Raw genomic sequence first — 19990 nt, 5'->3', positions numbered from 1 at the left:
ACATGTTTTCAATTCCGTTGGTTATAAACCTAAAAGTACAGTTTCTAAGTCATATGGTAACTCTGTTTAACCTTTTGAGGAACTGGTAGTCTATTTTTCAGTGGCTAATCTATTTTATATTCCAATAGCAATATATGACGTTCCTAATTCTCTGCATCTTCAGCAACATTTATTCCTATTTCCCTTTTTAATTATAACCATACCAGTATGTGAAGTGACATTTCATGCTGGTTTTGACTTTTAATTTCCTGATGATTATATTAAGTATCTTCTCACGTGTTAACTGGCCATTACTGGGTTTTGCTTCTTATAAAAGCTACACAGAACCATTTTCAAAACTTGAGAGATGTTTATTAGTGTGAAGGCAATTGTTTTGATGTGCTTTTCTTTCCTTTATATGATACATACCATGCTCTATCTTTTGATATTCTGCCCAGGTACCATACATACGAATAGTTCAACTGCTCATTGTTGAGTCTAAATCCAATGAAACATATGGAAACTTTGAGTTATAGTTAAGATTTTGCTAAAGTGTTTATTTCTAACTCCTTGAGCTGCATACAGTATAGCCTTGAGTAATCTCGATCTGGACTACATCCTCTTTGAGGGCACTTTTGTTTCTTTTGAATCTTTCCCTTACCCAGTCCTTCAGATATTGATGATCCGAGCCCTACGAAACTCACCAGATTGCTTGCAAAATCTTTCTGCTTTAGCATTAACGTTGTTGGGGGTAAGTGCAAAGTGGGCACATCTGTCAGACAGTGTGTCCCATTTGGAGCATCTGATGTTATTGATATGATTGAATTTTTGTCTTAAAGTTTGCTTTTTGCTTTGTACATGTCTCATACTTTTTGTTTCTTTGTTCCTCCTGTTTCCTTTTGTACTAAATATTTTCTGGTGTAACATTAGTTCCTCAATGATTATGTCACTGTATCTCTTGAGTTATTAGTGGCTACTCTGGTGCTTATAATAAACATGTTAACTCATCAGAACCTTCTTGAGCCTTATAATAACCTAAACCCAGTGAGATATAGAAATATTATTCCTGTACAACCTTATTATCTTTTCCTTTTTTGTGCTATTGTTACACATGTAACATCTATAAATATATAATTTTCACATATGTTACTGTAATTACTAATTTATATCATTTATGGCTTTTAAGTAAGTTGAGAGAAGGGGAGCAAGTACATATTTATAATTTGTTATACCAACTTGCTCAGTCACTTTTCTGATTCCCATTTCCTGCTGTATATTCACATTACCAGCAGATATTTCCTTAAATACAACTTTGTTTCCACTCATCTCTTTTGTACTGATATTGTCAAATATATTGCATTTCTGTATATAATAGGCCTATCAATTACATGTATATATATATATCTATATATATATAGTTTTATATGATTGCTATTTATATCAATTAGAAGAAAGGAAAATAACTATGTAATTATACTCTGAATTACTTACATAATTATCTTTATTGGTTCTGTTTATTTCTCGTTACTGTCTAGCATCACATGTTTTTAGTCAGTTCTTTTAATATTTCTTGTAAGGCATGTTTGCTAGTAATACATTCTCTTAACTTTTATTTATCTGGCAATGATTTTATTTTGTGTTCATTCTTTTTTTTTTTTTTTTTTTTTGTTGAGACAGGGTCTTGCTATGTAGTGCAGGCTGGCCCTGAACTTGCTTATGTAGCCCAGTCTGGCTTTGAATTCATGGTTATTTTCTTGCCTCAGCTTCTCAAGTGCTGGGATTACAGGCATGCGCCACCACACCCAGCTTACATTCATTCTTGAAAGATAATTTTCCCCGCACATAAGATTCTTGGTGAGAGATGAGGATGTAGCTCAGTGCTAAGAGTACTTGCCTAGCATATATGAGGCACTGGGTTGGATTTCTACCACAAAAGAAAAAAAAAAGATTCTTGGTGAAATTATTTTGCTTCAATACTCTGAATATGTTGTCTCACTACCTTCTGGCTTCCGTTGCTTCTGATGTGATTTCAGCTGTTAATTTTATTGGGGCTCCTTTGTATGTGATGAATTATTTATCTTATTTTTAAGCTTTTCATCTTTGTCTTTTAACATTTTGATTGTGTGTGGTTCTCTTCCCATCTGTCCTATTTGGAGTTCACTGAGCTTCTTGGATAGTAGTGTTTTTTATTAAAATGGGACGTTTACAGCCATTGCATCTTTGAATATTTTTACTACTGTGTTACTTGTTCACACAGAGCTACCAGTCTTCTCTCAGTTGGTCACCACTAAAAGTTTTGTTTTTGACAACACCTTTGACTTGAAGTTCCCAAATTCTGTCTCCAGATAAAGTCAATCACTTTAGGAAAGGCTACATTTCTGTGGCTATTCCTATGCCTGCTTCTCCCCTGGGTAGAACTTCTACACTACTGCTTGGTACATGGGGACAGCATCTCACTTCTCTGAATGATTCTACAAGTAGGGTTCTGGGTAGGGGCTAGTACATAGTATTCTGGTTTGTTTGGCTTGCCTCTCCTGACATGGAATCTAAAGGCTATGATTAGATGGCTTGGAGTGATCAGACCTCAGTACTGTTGGCTTTGTGCAGTAGGGAGTTCTTGGGAACTTTGTGAAAGCAGGGATGCCAGATCTCCTGGCTGCTATTGCCTAAAACAGAGCTTTAGCAACATGGAGCTAAGGGAAATGAAAAGTGCTACAGGTCTGCTCCTACTGAGAAGAAACTACAGTCATAGACTGGGAGCTGAGGGATGAGGGGAAGGAAATGGTCATAACTTGGATGCCATGGATTCTTGCAGTTCATATCAAGATTTAACAGATTTTCTTGAATAAATGGTCATACCTCAAATGCCAAGGATTCTTGCTGTTCTCACAGAGATTTAATAATAAATGTTTCTTCACTTGCTGTATGCCCTTAGGACAGTTTCCAGAGACTTTCTGTTTTTATCGTTGCGGTTGTTTTGCTGGGAAGAATCCACAAAGCTCCTCAAACTGCTATTCTAAAAGTGCTTCTCCTTGCTCCTTATCTCTTGACTCAACACAGTATATTCTGGCTAACTCTAGAATTTTCTCCAAATCACTGCTTCCTCAGTGAGCTTTCCAAGAGCACTGTTACTACTTTAATTCAGGACCTTACAATCTTTCTGGATCCCACAAGATTTTCCTGTGCTCCAGTTTCCATGTTCTCAATATATCTTCAAAATTGTCATCTCTGTCATTGTTCCTGCTGTTCAGTCTATCTGGAATGGAACATCTGTATTTATCTTCATCAAAATGCTTTCTCTTGTATAGGATCTATGCAACCATATTTTTACTCCAACTGACATATATTTTCCTTTCTCTTAGATACCATTTTTATACCATTCATAAAACCCAGATTTCTTTATTCCTTATATTTAAGAAATCCATGCTTATGTTTTATTTTACCCTCCTCTCTAGACAAAACATTCTTCAAAGCGCAGAGCTCACATATTCATCTTTCTATTCCCATGGTACCTAATGGAGAGAGTACCTTCCACATAGTAGACACTTAATATAAAGCTCTTATATTCACAAAAATGTCAGTTTTAGAGATACTAGGTATTTGAAGACAATCTTTAATATTTTTAGTCAGCCCAGAGAAGAATTTATTAGCCAAGCCTTTGAGAAGTTTTCGTTACTTACTCGTTCTTTTAACTGGATCACTTCTTTATCCTTTTGTTGTTTCCATTGTCTAAATTTCTCAGCATCCTCTTTCATCTGACGCATTAACTGTACTCGCTGGTTTTTCATCATCTGTAAAAACAAAAGCCAGTACAAGTATTAGTCATCTTTATTTTATTCTAGGTTTATGTGCAAATGGATAGTTACCATTGAGAAGAAAGAAAACCTAGAGCTAAGCTAAGAAGACCACCAACAGATTTTCTGATTAGGCTTGCAATACCTCTTTCTATGTTTCCACAAGGTTTCCAAGTATAGACTATACAAATGAATACTCGGAAGAAATAAAAATGTACCCACAAGCTAAATCTAGCCCTAAATTCACAGTATATAAATGAAATTTCAAGAAAATACGTATTAAGCCTCAAGGACAAATCTACCCAGGAACCATTATATTCCAAAGGTTTCAGTACAAGTGACTTGTAACCATCATTTGGCAGATGTTAGAAGTTGAACATTCAATAACTGAGAATATTTTCTAGGTGTCATCATTTTGCCACTACCTTACAAAATTACATGCTCATGGAAGACGATCAGGATATCACCACCAAACACTGAGATGTCGTGCTGGACATACTTGTAATCCCAGCACTCTCGAGGGTGAGGCAGGAGAATCACAAGGTTGAGGCCAGCCTGGGCTACACAGCAAGTTCCATAGCTTGCCTGGACCATATACAGTATTTGAGACACTGTCTCAAAATAGAGGGAGAGAGACAGAGAAAGAGGTCTTTGTCTTTTGTTTCAGACAATAAAACATTGAACTCTGGGGGCTGGGGATTTAGCTCAGCAGCACAGCGCCTGGCAAACGCAAGGTCATGAGTTCCGTTCTTGGTACCGGAAAACAAACAAAAAACAAAACAAAACAAAACAAACAAAAAACCCCATTGAACTCTGAATGTAAAAAATAAAAAGAGAAAGCATGGTTTTATTATTCAGATTATAGATGATAACCAGAACAATATCTATCAAAGAGGTATTTGTGGGGGGCTGGGGATTTAGCTCAGCGGCATAGTGCCTGCCTGGAAGTGCAAGGTCGTGAGTTCAATTCCTGGTACCGGGGGAAAAAAAAATAAAGAAGTATCTGTGGAAAATACTCACACTTGAAATTGTTGTTCTGCTTACTACTTTCTCACCTGAAAGAACATCTATGGTATAATTCTAAATGGAACCCCTTAATCTGTAAATTCCAATGCAATAAATACAAGGATGAGAGTTTATTACCTGTATCTCCTGATTCAGTTTGGTGACAGTATGTTCTGTGGATTCCTTCAGTTTCAGAAGTTTGGACTGTTCATTTAGTTTTTTCTTCAAATCAGCTATTTGACTCTCCAGCTCTTGCAGACGTTTGCGACGACGCTCACTCAACCTAAAAACAGATGCAGTAGGAGTGAAGACTCACTGCAACAGAGCTGGACTCCAAATGTGGCATACATACACAATGGAGAACTGCTTAGCCACACAGAAAAACAAATTTGAGTCCTTTGTAGGTAAATGGATACAACCTGAGACCATAATGCTAAATGACATTAATCAGACATAGAAGGTTGAATATCACATGATTTCTCTTATATAAGAAACCAAGAGTACAAATAATTTAAAGAGCAAAATACAAGATGATAGAAAACAGAGAGATTATATATAGATGGGAAGGGGTTCTCAGGATGGGGGAGACAGGCAGGGGTGGTAAAAATGATCAAGATTTGATATATATGTACCAATTCCCCATGATGAATGTATCTATTATGTAATGAAAAATATACTAATAAAAAAGGAAACAAATAAAACTTTATATGTTAAAAATTCAATATGAGTTTAATAACCTTGCCATATAGTCATCTTTAAAATAAATACTGCCCAAACAACCAAAACTATCTCAATAATGAGAGCTTAATACTAGACCAAAACATTTTAAAAATATAATAATATATTCAACAATGAATTGCTTTAACACACTCTTTCCCAAAAGAATGATTCTGAGGCTGTTCACTTCATTTTACCTGTAAGGAATAATTCTGTTGATTATGACATAAACTTAAACAGAAAGTAAACATTCAGTGTAACTTTTTAATATGAACTTCAGGTTCAATAGAGATATAACACAGAGTCACTAAGGATATTCTTAATTGATTAAGGAATAGTTAGATTGTTTTTTCAAATCACTAGCTTGGATATTAATACGTAGCCACAAGCTAATTTACCATCAGTGCAGGGCAAGGAAACTGGTTTTGTCTAGTAGGTCTGATAATCTTTCAAAAAGCTGTTCCCATTCTAACTTTTTATAAATCTTTCCTTGATCAGTCAGCTTGAATTGACATACCCTGCTTCTGACCTCTTAACGTATTTACTGCCTAAGATATTTATCTGGCTACTAATCATGTACTATGTTATGGCATTCTTTCACTGTTATGCTGAATATTATTTTAAAATCTCAATTACTTAACTTTTCTTATGTTTAGGTCTCCTTCCCACACTAGATTTAAATCCTTCAGGACAATAAATTGGTCTTCTAGTTCTCTATTCTTTCTAAGGCTCCTTATACACAGTAAAGACTTAATTTTCATTGACTTTATTCTTACTTGGCTTGGTTGACATCCTTCTTTGCTGTCTGAAGTTCAAGAATCAATTCTTCTTTTTCCTTCTGCAGACTGATGACTTCTAATTCTAGATTTTTTATGTTATCCTAGAAAGGTTATAGGTCAATGAGAAATAAACCATTACATAGCACAGGAAGAAAATCACTTTAACATTTCATGTCTCAAGGAACTGTGAATTAAATTTCACCACTTGAAAAGCACACTAAAACATGTGCTCTTGATTCAAGGAAATTAAAGTTATGCAGCAAAAAAAGCATGGACTTGGAATCCAAAGGCTGAGGCTCGCATCTTGACTGCAATACCTACTATCTTATTTAAGTATTTTATGAAAAATCATTTTTGGCCTTAACTTTCTGTCACAAAAGAATTAATTATACCAGGCTGAAGCCTGCTATCCTTAAAAAGCTTGGCTTACAAGGTTGGCTCTTGCCAAGTGTGTGGGAACTAAGATTCTGGTAGGCTTCTTGCTATGCCCTACCTGATAAGAGTGGCTAAACTGTGCAAACAATGTGATTTACCATGAATATCTGCCTTCTTTCTGGGCCCCTAGAATCTTGTATGTCCAAGGCAGAGAATGGCCACATGACTGACTCTTGGTAAAAGCCCTGGACTCCTAGCTTAGTGAGGCTTTCCTGGTACAGAAAATTTCACACATGATCACAACAACTTAGTGGTAGAAAGAATGACTTCCTGTGTGACTCCACCGTGAAAGGAGTTTTTGGGAGCTTATGTTTGGTTTCCTATAGACTTGGCCCATGTGTTTTCTCTTTCTGAATTTTCTTTGAATCTTTTACTTGTTATACATCTTAACTATAAGTTTGACTATTTGCTTCTAGTGAATCATTGGACCTAATGGTAGTCCTTAGGCCTCCTAAGAGTTTGTCTCTTTATGTGACTAATTAATAGTAACCTGAGCCAGGTGTGGTGACACACTTGTAGTTCCAGCTATTTGGGAGGCTGAGGCAGAGGGATCACAAATTTGAGTCCAACCAGGCCAACTTAATAGGACCATGTCTCAAAATGAAATACAATAAAAAAAGGGAATGTAACTCAGTGACAGCCCTCACAGGGTTTCTGGGAAGATCAATTAAAATAAAAAGGTAAAGACACTTTATAAATTTTAAAGAGCTGCACAAATATCAGAATTTTTAAAATGATCTGTTCAATCAATAACAACTGCAGTTCTGCATACATTTAGGAAACAAATTGTAGACACTGAAGTTTAGCAGTTCCCAAGACTGAGAAAACCCAGCGACCAGGTCCCATTTTGTTCTTATAACAAAAAAGATTATAGGAATCTGACTGATGAGTGGTTGGCAAGGAAGGAGATTGTATAAAAGCCCTGATCAGTATCGTAGAGGCACAAAGACGCAGAGGGAGGCTAGGCAGGGCTGTATCAAAAAGCTTTCTAAATAGGCTAGAGTTATTTTCCAAGCAATGTACTGAGCCAATTAAGAATAAGCATTGAGGGGCTGGGGATTTAGCTCGGCGGCACAGTGCCTGCCTGGCAAGTGCAAGCTCGTGAGTTCGATTCCGGGTACCGGAAAAAAAAAAAAAAGAATAAGCATTGAAAATCAAACTCACTACTATGTAGTTACTCTAGATATTTAAACAGATCAATAATAATAAAGAAAATAGGAATAATAAATAAAAATATAAATAATATAAATGTTTATTTTTACCCATAGAAGTATCTTATAAATATATTCTTGTGAAAAACAATCCAGATTACATACAAAAGTCAATTCCCCTTGATTAACTTATCTCTGCCAAAATTTCAGTACCCTCTCCAGAATTAACCACTTTTACGAAGTTGTATGGATCTTCTAGACATATTTTGTAGACATTTAAATATGTACATATTAAACATTCAAACCTTTATATATATGTTATATAATATTATATATTACATACTATGTTGTTACATATGGTATATAATATTAAGATATTACACGATAAACATATATATAATATATATTACATCTTCTTACATGAAAGTGAATAAACATACTAAAGAAAGGAAATGTGAAGCCTACAGAGGCAAAGCAGGGACAAGAAAACCTCAGTAAATTTTAATTCTTGTCCTTCGATGTCAGCAGAGTATCCAAAAAAGAATGGAAGAAATAATAAGAGGATCAAAAAAATATCTTGGAAACTAGCAGGCAAATAAAAGTTCATCAGAATTGAAGGGAAATCTCCCAAAAGAGTAGAATAAAAAGACCAATAGGAAGGAGTAAGAAAAACAAAACAAAATCTAATATGTCCAATAGCTGATTAAGCGTACAAGAAAGAGGAAACAGAGAAAAGGCATTATCAAAGAAATGATGTAAGAAAACTTGCCAGAGAAGAAGAACACAGATTTTTAGATTGAAAGGACCCACTAAGCACTAAGGACAATCAATGAGAGAAGACCCACACCCAAGCACATAGTTGTGAAATTAAATAACACTTGGGGACAAAGAAAAGATCCTGAAAGTTTCTAGAGTGAAGGGACACAGGTCAAGTACAAAGAATCATAATGGAATTTTTAACAACAACATTGGAAACAGAAGACAATAGAGCAAGGCTTTCAAAATTTTAAAAGAAAACAATTTTGAGAGAGTTATAAACCCAACCAAACTAATGAGTTTAAGAATGAAAAAAACACTGTTTTCATGTATGCAAAGCTTTAAAACATTTTCCTTTCATGTATGCTTTCTCAGAAAGCTATTGGGGTTATATTCCAGCAAAACAAAGAGGAAGTGGAAGGTATGGAATATGTTTCAGCAAAGAGATGAGAAGCGAAGGAAATTCCCAGGATAATAGTTCCAGGTTGATGGCTAGGCAACAGGCGTAGGCAAAGTGAACCAGGACAGAGACAATAAAGACTTGATTATTAATTAGCTATGCCACTGAAAACTAGCACTAGGGAAATGTTTAGCCACTTGCCAAGTCATGTGACATCTATTACTAGTTTCATAATCCATACTGTAACTCAGATGATCTACTAAGAGATGGGCCTTTCTTGGAAACCAAGCACAGTTAGTAGAATACAATTTCTCTATATGTAGGGATCACATTTATTATAACATTACTAAATCATTTGTTAAATACTTATGAGATAAGGTAAGCCATGAGATTAAATGGAAGAAAAATACAGGTCCTTTATCCTGAACACATCCAAAGAAAAACAAAAAACAAAAATAAAGCACAATTCTATTGTCAAACCACGTATATCATGTTGTCTGCATATTGCCACAAATGGTGAGCTTGTTTTCTTTCCATTCGGCCAAAGATGGGAGACAGGAACAAATGTTCTAGAAAATCTGTTACCTGGTACTGGAACTGAATGGGCTGTAGCTGGCTGTCATTCTGAGTCATCTTCCTAGCTAGGGCCTCTTTCAGTGCAAGGGCTTTATTCAACTCAATCAGCTCCTTTGACATCTGAGCTTGCCGTAGAGCATGTTGAGTGGTGAAAACATCCGAAGACCTGCTGGTCTCTGGACTGGTTTCCACTTGCTGGAAAAGAGAATGATCAGGGTCACAGGGGATACTAGCTTGTAAGAGATACTAGAAATTAGGCACTATTTCATCAAGTCTCACAATCTTTCCTCCGTTAGCAATACCTCTGTTCCTTCACTACTGTGGCTTCTCAAATAATATTTGCTCCAAACATCTAAAATAAATTAAGCTAGCCTATTTCTGTGTTCACATAAGTACTCTCATATGTTTTGACTTTTGTAGAGCCACCTTTCTTTTTACCGATTTGGCCAACGTTCCTTACTGTTACCTCTTTCTAAGGGTCCTTAAAGAAAAAAGACACCGGAAACAGCACCTTGGGAATGGTGGAAAAGGAAAAGGATTCATTTATTCTCACACAACTGATCCTTAGTACCTCATTTATTTTCTGTTTTTCTTTTTTCAGAATATGAAAGCTCTGTGCAGAACCATTTTCTGGCTTTTCATTTTGACTTTACTCTGCAACATTAAATATATATATCTTTAAGATCTGAACACTCAAAATAATTTCTTTGGTTATTTTCACCCCTAACATTCTATCTAAAGCTAAGTATGCTCAGAAAAAATCTCTTCCATTTCTCCTCTAATGTTATTTGGAGTTTGCCATAATTTCCAAATTTGTTCTCTCCTCATTTTAACTTGCTGGACAGCTGCTGCAGAATATTAACATATAACAAGAAATCAGTAAGCCACATCGCAAGTACAGAATTTGATACCCCCGAGTTCTACTTATCACCAGTTATACTATTAGAGATAGAGCCTAGCTAAGTCAAAGATTTTACAAAACTGAGATTTAAGTAAAGATTTCTGAATTTCCAGGGCCAACATTCTCTAAGGAGTATGGTAGTGCTCACAGATTCTCTTCTTCCGTCAAGTGATAAATTATAGGAAATAGCACAGTTAGAGAGCCTGGCTCCACACAAAGGGGCCAGTTACTTACATCCTCTGGTTCCACTGCAGTATCAATGGCTGCGGCCATGCAAGCAACAGTTTCATCCTACAGTGATAAATGTCTCAATTTAGGAAAATATTTTGAAGTAAATATCATTAGTTGATTTTATAGTGGTTACTTAATTTTTTCAAGTACAGTATATACAAAGATCATCTAAGGTGAAGGATCCACTTTCCAGTCACAGATACTCTAACAGCCATTTATTTCCATTTCCTACCTCTCAAGAGTCTTTCTTCTCCAGAAAGGGGAATTGTGTAATCTTTGTGAAAAAAAATAATGCCATGTGACAACTGATATATTTGTTGTACTTTTCTTGCTCTGCTAGAAATGGCTGAGTGAGTGTAAAACCACCACTTCAACAAGCTAAGGTTTACCTCATTTTATAAAATTTTACCCTTTCTTTTTACGCTTCTACCACAAAGTCTCTCTATTAATATACAAGCCCAGCCACTTCTTATGGGCATGCCATCCTAAATGACATAAGTGCCTTAGGTGGGTACCCTGGAAAAATGTGCTCATGAAGTCAAAATGTATTGTAGCACCTCTGTCTCTCCTATAGATAAGAACTGATCATATAAAACTACTATAGGCTTACTAGGAGGGAAAGGGTAAGTACTAGTTCCCTCTCAAGAGAATGACAATTCTTTTTGTAGGCAAATTCCTTTTTTAAAGAAACATAAAAACTACGTATTAGGACTAATTTATTCATAGACTATCATATGAGCAAGATCTGTCCTTATCACTGGAATTTAGGCTTTATCTGGCATTGTAACATATAGATTACGGTTTCTGTTTAAGTGATACTACAAGGCCTTGGGAAGAAAGTATTGTTTCCAGGAAGTCACATGATTAAGGAGGTCATGGGTTAAAAAGCTATTGGCTTAATAGCAAAAAGAATTAAGATTTGTACGTGGAGTCTGTATACCAGCCCTGTGAAACATTACATAGCTTTTTGTTTTTTTGGATCAGGTCTCACTGTGTAGTTCAGGCTGGCTTTGTACTATGAAGTCCAGCCTGTCCTCGAATTCAAAGCGATTCTCCTGCCTCAGCCTCTCAAGTGCTGGGATTACAGGCATGCACCATCACACCTGATCTAATTTACAGTTATTAAAAATTTAATCTCAGTACTTTTAAGGCAAGAAGTGAAGAAGCACTTAATAAGTGCTGTTTGTAAAGCATTTTCTGTATTCTGCCCAGATTTCCAACCAGACTCAAGAAAACACTCAAAGGAAGCTCTAGGGTTTCCATATTCTTTCTCATCTTATTTACAGTAGTGGTAATTCTCCAAGTATAAGAGATACTAAATTCTTTTTTAAAAAACAGCAAGGCAATCTATTACAGGTTACTGATCATTCTTTCCATATTTCAATTTTCAATATAAGCAATGGTTAGTTATAGTGTTATATGAGAATATTAGGGTTTATTAATACTGGCTTTTGGAGACATTTCCTAGTAACTTCCAGAAGGTCAGGATCAAAGTAGATGGATTAATCTTTGGAGAACACATGTTGTTATTGTGGGTTTACCTTTGGCGTTTGGCCCAGTGAAATGTCACGTTAAAATGTAAGCTTAGGGGTATGGTGACGTGTTTTGCCACGAACATGGAAAGATTCTGCTTTTATAATCTTAAATGTAAATATATAGAAATTGTATGTATTTTAATCTAATGAACCTCTTCTCTTCCAAACCTCCATTCTAAGGTTACAATTTAAAATCTCTTGTAAGTAAAAGATATAATTTGCTAAAGGTGATGGTCAGGGGATTAAGGTTAGGGTACATTGTGCTACATTAACTATTAAAATCTTCCAAAATGAAGTCTGTACCTGTAGGCTGCAGGTACTACCATTACTAGGCACAAAAAATGCTTTTTATGGAACTGGTCTTGGAGGAGAGGGTATAAACAAAAATATTATTCGATTTTGTAGGAATTGAAAGGACAGCATGAACTTCCTCACAGGTAGGCCTGATTGAACTATATTTTAAGGGAAGAAATGGTACAGTTTGGTGCTTAAATCCCCAGGAGGAATATCCAGGAACAAAAGTTGCCTTCAAAACTGAAAAGAGGGTGTTCACCCATCACTTAAAGTAAAAATAGTTTTAATCCAGAATGAAGGGCACAAGCACTTTCATTGGAAACATTTTGCTTTCACTGTTGTGAATCTTAATGAGAGCCACAGGGCACATTGTTGTGTATTTCCAAAAAATATGTAGCTGGGAGGGTCCCCAAACAATAGACGTGGAGAACTCTGATTCAAGGGTCCAGCAGGAGCCTTGGATGAAAAGGTTTACTCTGCCTAACTGTGACAGTGGATGGAAGCCAGGAACTTTATCAGCTTGTGGCACTCTTTAGCACTCTCCTACTGAGTGTGTCAAGTACATTTTGGTGGCAGACAGCAATTCTACATAGTTCCTCTGAGCCAGCCACCACTAACAACTTCCTCTGCAGGCACACCAGGCACCATCATGTTGCCAGATCCTGGGTGTGGATGCTTCATCTTATTTTATTAATTGGTTTTATGGGTCCCTTTCATCTTTCCCATGTGATTCAAAAGTTCCAGAAGTGAGGCAGTATGAAATCCTCTAAGATTGGTGTGGTGGTCATGAATGATGATGCCCTGGGTCTTTATTTTCTGAGCTTATAAATTTGGGCTCCAGTAGGCTTCTTCACCCTAGGTTATTTTAATTCAGAGGCAACTGACACTAGATCGTCACATATCAGATGGTTCACTTATATTTAAGCTGGTGACATTTCTCTTACGATAGCTATTCTCTGGCATGGATCCTGTACTTCAGCCACACCGAACATCCTATCATTCCCTAAACTTTCATACCTCTTTACCTTTGCATACACTTCTTAATCTATATAGATTGTCCTTTCCCCTTGTCTGTATGGCAATCTTCTATTTATTTCAGGAACCAGTGTCTTCGGTGATACCTTTCTGAATTTTCTAGACTAACAGTCACCCCTTTCTTGGTGCTCCCAGTGCACTCTGCTCATCGTGCTAATATGAAAGGAATAAAACAGAAGAAAGGGTTCTGTTTTCCTTGTCTTCAATCTTCACCTCCTTCCCACTTCTTTTGTGCTATCATTTCTATCTGTGAACTTTAATCAACTTATGAACTACAAAAGCCTGCCAAAACAACTCTTAAAAAATAAACTGAGGGGCCAGGGATATAGCTCAGTGGCACAAGTGCCTGCCTGGCAAGTGCAAGGTCCTGAGTTCAATTCCTGGTACAAAAAAAAAAAAAAAGAAAAATAAACTGATCACTATCTCTAGGAAGGGAGATGAAGAGTGGAACAACCCCCAACTGAAAGTTTCACAGCAATTAACAATCAAAACTGCCACCTGAGCCAAACTAAAAAGACACATATGTTTTTCTTCTCTTCACCCTATAAAACTACATTCTGCCTCCACTTGGACAGTTATCTGGAGTTCAGAGGCTCCCCGAGCATATCAAAAAAATAAAGCCTTTAACTTCCATTTCAGTCAATATTTCCTTTTGACAATAATACAACATTTAGTAAGGATAAATAGTAAATAAGTGGCAGAATTGGTTTCACACCAGAATCTGTCTGACTCTGGAACTTAAATTCTCAATTACTGTGTCCTAATTGTTAATAAATGAACTGTCATTTTGGACTGATAATGAGTTCTATGCAGAACTATTTGTTCTAAAATACTACCTAGTAGTTTTTGAGGAGTTTACATAACCTTTCCCCTGACAATGTTACATGTTTTTTTTCTTTCATTTATTCTTTAAGAATAAATCTAGGACTAGGAATATAGATCAGTGGTACACTTGTCTAGCATGTGCAAGGCCCTGGGTTTAATCCCCAGGGCCGGCCACACACACACACACACACACACACACACACACCGTAAATCTATATATGGATAATTCTGTGATACTCTATTGGAAATTTTAAAAAATGCTGAGTAAAACCAGGGATGGGAGACTCACTCTTCCGGTAAAATAAAAATCTCCTTACAAGAATTAGGAATTACCACCAGGCATCTACAAATACTGCTTACCAATAATGAATATAGTGTAGATGAAAAAATCTAACCACTACCTCTTAATATAATGCTGTAGTATGATTTTAATTTTTAAAAAACATATATATGCCTAAGGACTAAGGCAAAGGAAGAATACCAAACATAAAAATAGATTTTTTAGGGTGGTAGGATTGCAAAATTTTTTCTTATGGGATAAAAACAACAAATAATCACTCCTATCCCTAAAACATACCCAACAACTAGTATAACAGTCCTAAAAATAAGTAAAAATTTATGGGGGAATAGTCATTCAAATGTATTTATTATTGGTTAGTAAAGAGACCTCCAGTATTCTTGGCTGCTCTAAGCTGCCTGTCAGAACACAGCTTATTTAAAATTGGGTCATGATTTAAAATTGTGGCCTTATTAAATTAGCCCACATTGAAAAGACAAGTCAACGACTGCTACTCTTGCCACCTAGATAGTTTTGTCCTGCTATGTTGCTGTTTATGGTGTTCCACTGAATATGGAAATACTGTACTAATGTATCATCGTATATATGACCTATAAGGTATGTGTGTGTGTGTGTATGTGTGTTAAAGGAGACTGAACACAGGGCCACTTTACCACTGAGCTATATCTCTAGTCCTTTTCATTTTTTATTTTGAGGCAGGGTCTTACTAAGTTGCTCGGTTGACCTCGAAGTTATGGTTCTCATAGCTCTGCCTCCTTACACAGCTAGGATTACAAGTGTGTGCTACTGTGCCTGGTTAATGAGTGTTTTAACAAACTCAATGTTTAGATCACATTCAATGATTGATGGTCTCTATCCTCAAGCAGCTCACAATCCAGTAGTTTCATCAAAAGCCCAGTTAGAAATGCCTATATGCTCGAAGAGAAACAAGTGAAAATGATTCAGGTTATATACAGTGCTTCTACTTGGCTTACTGAGAGCTGGACAATCACTTGTTGCAGGTTACGAATTATCTTCACATTTTCTTTTAATTCCTGATCTTCCAAAGTCTCTACCAGCTTTTGAAGATCCAGTTTACAGCTGAAAATTTGAGCAAAAGAACCCAAGGGTTAATGACACTGCAAAGACCAGAAGATCCATGATGAGACACAAAGGCGATACAGGTCACTGATAAACATCTGGTAGAAAACTTACGCTGCATGCTGTCTGAGCTCTTCCAGTTTGGTGTTCATTTTCTCATTTGCTTGCTCTGTCTGCAACAAAGACCCAAAAGATCGTCAGTGGCAGTGCCTGACAGGTTCACCTAATTACGTGCTCTCCCTTCTCCTATGGATGAAAACCTGGGTGGAAAAGCTGCCTCTTTTGCTGTAATTGAAGTTTTAGTGGGCTTTGGTTATTTTCTGCCAATGTGTTTATTAACAGTCATGGAAATTCGCCCTAAAGTCAACATGAGCTACTAAAAATATACCAGAGCAGCAGCTGGATTTTATGCTTGTCATGAAGTTCAGACTATGGAGTGGAGTGTGAAGACTTAATTCCATAAAGAACTTTGCAAGTGGAGGAAGAAGCAATACTTCCTGGCATGTTACTCCCTGCTGTTTGAAAAAAATCACTTTAAATGGCCTCCTACACTGCACTGTTCCTTAGCCTCAGTATCAGGGCATTTAAAACATAAAGGGCCTCACGTTAAATATGAGCTGATTCTTTTTAAAGTTACACAGTCTGATATGATAGGCTAGTTTTAGGAAAAGAATGCAAGAAAAGGGGTAAAGCACAAGACTGATGTTAGTGAAAAGCGAAATGGCAGAAGGCAGCTGTGTTTTGGGGAAAAAAGGTGTTTTTAGTTTTACTTCCATCACAGAATCTGTGACATGCTGGGTGTTACACAATTTGGGAAAGACAGTTTATAGAGGACAAAAATGTTGTGCTTTGTATGGAGTTTTGACAAGATATCAAACAATAAGCCTATCGGCAGCCACTGTAACAACCATACAAATGTCAGATGAGTAGAACAGTAGGTACTGTCTGGTATGTCAGCCACACTCACATACATGTGGCACATGGCTTCTAGAGTTACTTCAAAGGCATAAAATGCAGCAGTAGAGACAGAAAATTATATATAAAACCCCTCAGATCTCATTTTTACCCTTCTTTTTTTGTTTTATTGTGTTTTATTTTTTTGAGGGTACTTGAGATTGCACTCAGAGCCTTACATTGAGCAATAGCCACCCACCCCCTTTAATTTTGAGATGGGATCTTGCTAGGTTGCCCAGACTAGGCTTGAACTTGCAGCTCTCCTGCCTCAGCCTGGAGCTACTGATGTTTACCAGGCCTGCCTCCACTCTTACCCTTCTGCTAGCAATGAACAATACAATGGATGTAGGATCTGGCTTCCTTTAAAGAAAACTTCAAGCAGCTTACCTTTTTTTGGACTGAAGAGCACACTAATGCATGAAGATATGTAAGTTACAGAGGTTCAATGACATTCTGGTGGAAACTCATTTTTGCTTGCAGCAATAGTTGTACAACAAATGATTGAGATGTAGTTAAATGAATAAGAAAAAAAGTTTGGTGACAGAGCCAGCACATAAAGATCCAGGAGGTTACCATTAGATAGTAGGATTCAGAACTGGTGTAATCTCAATAGATAAATTATGGAAACATCTTACATGCCCATCAACAGATGAATGGATAAAGAAAATGTGGTATAGACACACAATGGAATATTACTGAGCCACAAAGAAGGACAAATTTGAGTCATTTGTAGAAAAATGGACAGATCTTAAGACTATAGTGTTAAGTGAAATAAATCACACAGGTTAAATATCACATTGTTTCTCACCCAAAATATAAAAATAAAGGTACTGGTAACAAACAGAAATGTAGACATTTTATAGATGGGGAAGGGAGTCCAGGGAAGAGAAGGAGAGGGGAGGACTAGGGGGAACGTTGATATAAAATTATGAAGAATATACATATAATTAGCATCTTTATGCTAATTCCCCAAAATGAATGTAATTATTATGTATCATAAATATATATAAGTAATTAAAAAACTGGTATAATCAGTCGCATAGTGATCTATGATATGGAAATTAACCATATGGAAAATGAATTAATGAATTAAAATTAATTTCCCAGCTGCTGTATTTCACCATGGCAGCTCTTAGGATGGGATATGAAATGTAACAATATTAGGGAAAGAGAGCTAGGGAAGAACTAAAATGTTAGTGAGGGAACAGTTGCTTGGTATAGGATGAATATCCTTCATCCAAATGCTAGGGACCAGACGTGCTTCACGCTTCAATTTTTTTGATTTTGGAATATTTGCATATATCATGAGATATAGGGATGAGACTCAGGCCTAAACACAAAATTTATTTATGATTCATATACCAGCCTAAAGCTCATTTTATGTAATCCTTTATTGTACCTGTATTTTGACTGTGACCCATCATGCGAGGTCAGATGTGGAGCTTTCCACTGTGGTGCCAAGTTAGCCCTCAAAGTTTTGGATTTTGGAACATTTCTGATTTCAACTGTTTAGATTAGGGATCTTCGATCTGTCTTAAGAGTCAAGTTAGGCAGCACTTTCGATAACAAAAGCATTTGGTTCTTTCCTGTCTGGTATTTTAGAACAAAAATTTTAAAATGGGATTCATGCAAATTCTTTCTGGTAGATATATAGGTATTCACTGTGCAATCCTTTTAACTGTTCTCTACGGTTGATCACACATCCATGCAGTTATCACATAGGGATCCCTTCAGGATATAGCAATGAAATAATTTCTTTCCATATAACTTGTCTTATATAATGAGAAGCATGTTAAGTATTTTGGAAACTAAAGGTAGTAAATGTCTAGGCTGCTGGTATTTTAGTTTTGAGACCTCACCAAAATGATTCGCTCCAACATCTGGGCTGTCTGACCAGCTGCCTCACTTAGACCACGACTCAATTTTTCATTCTCTTCTACCAGGGACTGATTCTTCTCCATCAGGGATTGTAGATTTTCTGATGGTTCCACACTAAAACAAAGAAAGTAATATTTCAGAAAAATATGTGAGTGATAACGTATAAACTTATCCCACAAACCTTTCGGGTGGGATTGGGATCAAATTACTTCAAAAGTCTAGGAAAAGTGAGTCCAATCCCATCTATCCTTCCAGTTAGCATAATGCACAAACAAGAGACGCACTCATAAAGTACTTTAATGCTTGGCAGAAGGTAGTAATTTAGAGCCAGATATGGTTATAATAGGGACGACTAACTTTTATTTTGGCTCTTGGTTTGGGATCCTTTTATTTGCGTGTGTAGGCAAGAAATAAACTAGCTAAAATACATGTTCACTACACTTTCTCACCCTCAGTCCCTCATTAAAGATTAAGGAAGTAGGGGCATAAAAAAGAAGCTAGTGTGTGTTATGTACATGTACCAACTCTTCATGATGAGTGCAACCACTATATACTGCAAACATACTAAAAAATATTAAGGAAGTAGGAAAGAAAGAGATATGGAGAAGATAGAAGTGACACTGCTCAAGGTTGAAATTTAACCAGCTCAACACAAATTCATTACCCATTTGTTGTAAAGTTTATGGAAATAGAATTTAAGAAGTCAGAAAGTTGAAATGATGACCAGTGGCCATGGAGAGCACATTTCACAATTCTTTGTGAGTGTTTCCTTCTAAATGCTTGCTTTGCTTAAAACTGATGACCCTACAGCTTCTTGTTCCTTTGCCTACTGATGTTAAACTGCTTAGAGTGGGTGACAGCAACAATAATGTCCACTTCAATTACGACTGGAAGGACAGAGAACTTAGAGGAATACACGCATATAGACAACATCCTTCAGAAAATATGCACATTAACTGGTATTAGTTCTAGACTAATGAAAGAGACTAACAAGCATAAAGGGTTTTTTTTTAATCCATTGGGAGGAAAAGTTCAAAACACTGGTTAAAAAGAGACTAGAAATATGAAGATTTTATCTGAAGAAGGCCGAAGGGAAAAATGAAGTTGTCGAGGCTATGATAGAGCAAAAGGGACAAGGAACAGTTGTTCTCGATCTCAATAAAGGACAGAAAAGGATTTTAGGAAGAGTAGATGCCCTCTCACCCACTGTAAGATTTCTAGCAATTTTTACAGAAGATTTTAGCCTGTTCTTTATCAAGAAGTTAATGGCAAGGTCACACGATAAGATCTCATGTTATAGTTAAGAATTTGCTAAGGCTCTTAGGAAGGAATGTTCAATTAAAACATGGATTATAAAATGAACTATT

The 19990-nt window shown here is 36.4% G+C and overlaps 1 protein-coding gene across 1 annotated transcript in view; it reads right to left on the bottom strand.

Annotated features, from left to right (window-relative positions):
• Positions 1-19990, bottom strand: part of Kif4a (kinesin family member 4A) — a 124333-nt gene that overhangs the window by 35636 nt on the left and 68707 nt on the right. Inside the window, exons 11-18 of the mRNA XM_005401621.2 lie at positions 18605-18737; positions 15906-15964; positions 15686-15791; positions 10728-10784; positions 9602-9787; positions 6272-6375; positions 4917-5061; positions 3660-3770 (exon numbers count right to left, since the gene is read on the bottom strand). Of these exons, the coding sequence (XP_005401678.1) occupies positions 3660-3770; positions 4917-5061; positions 6272-6375; positions 9602-9787; positions 10728-10784; positions 15686-15791; positions 15906-15964; positions 18605-18737 (901 nt within the window). The remainder of the gene's footprint in view (positions 1-3659; positions 3771-4916; positions 5062-6271; positions 6376-9601; positions 9788-10727; positions 10785-15685; positions 15792-15905; positions 15965-18604; positions 18738-19990) is intronic.

This window comes from Chinchilla lanigera, unplaced genomic scaffold, assembly GCF_000276665.1.
Source record: "Chinchilla lanigera isolate Chin_1 unplaced genomic scaffold, ChiLan1.0 scaffold00074, whole genome shotgun sequence".
NCBI classification, from domain to species: domain Eukaryota; kingdom Metazoa; phylum Chordata; class Mammalia; order Rodentia; family Chinchillidae; genus Chinchilla; species Chinchilla lanigera.
This window is presented reverse-complemented; position numbering and strand designations above follow the sequence as displayed.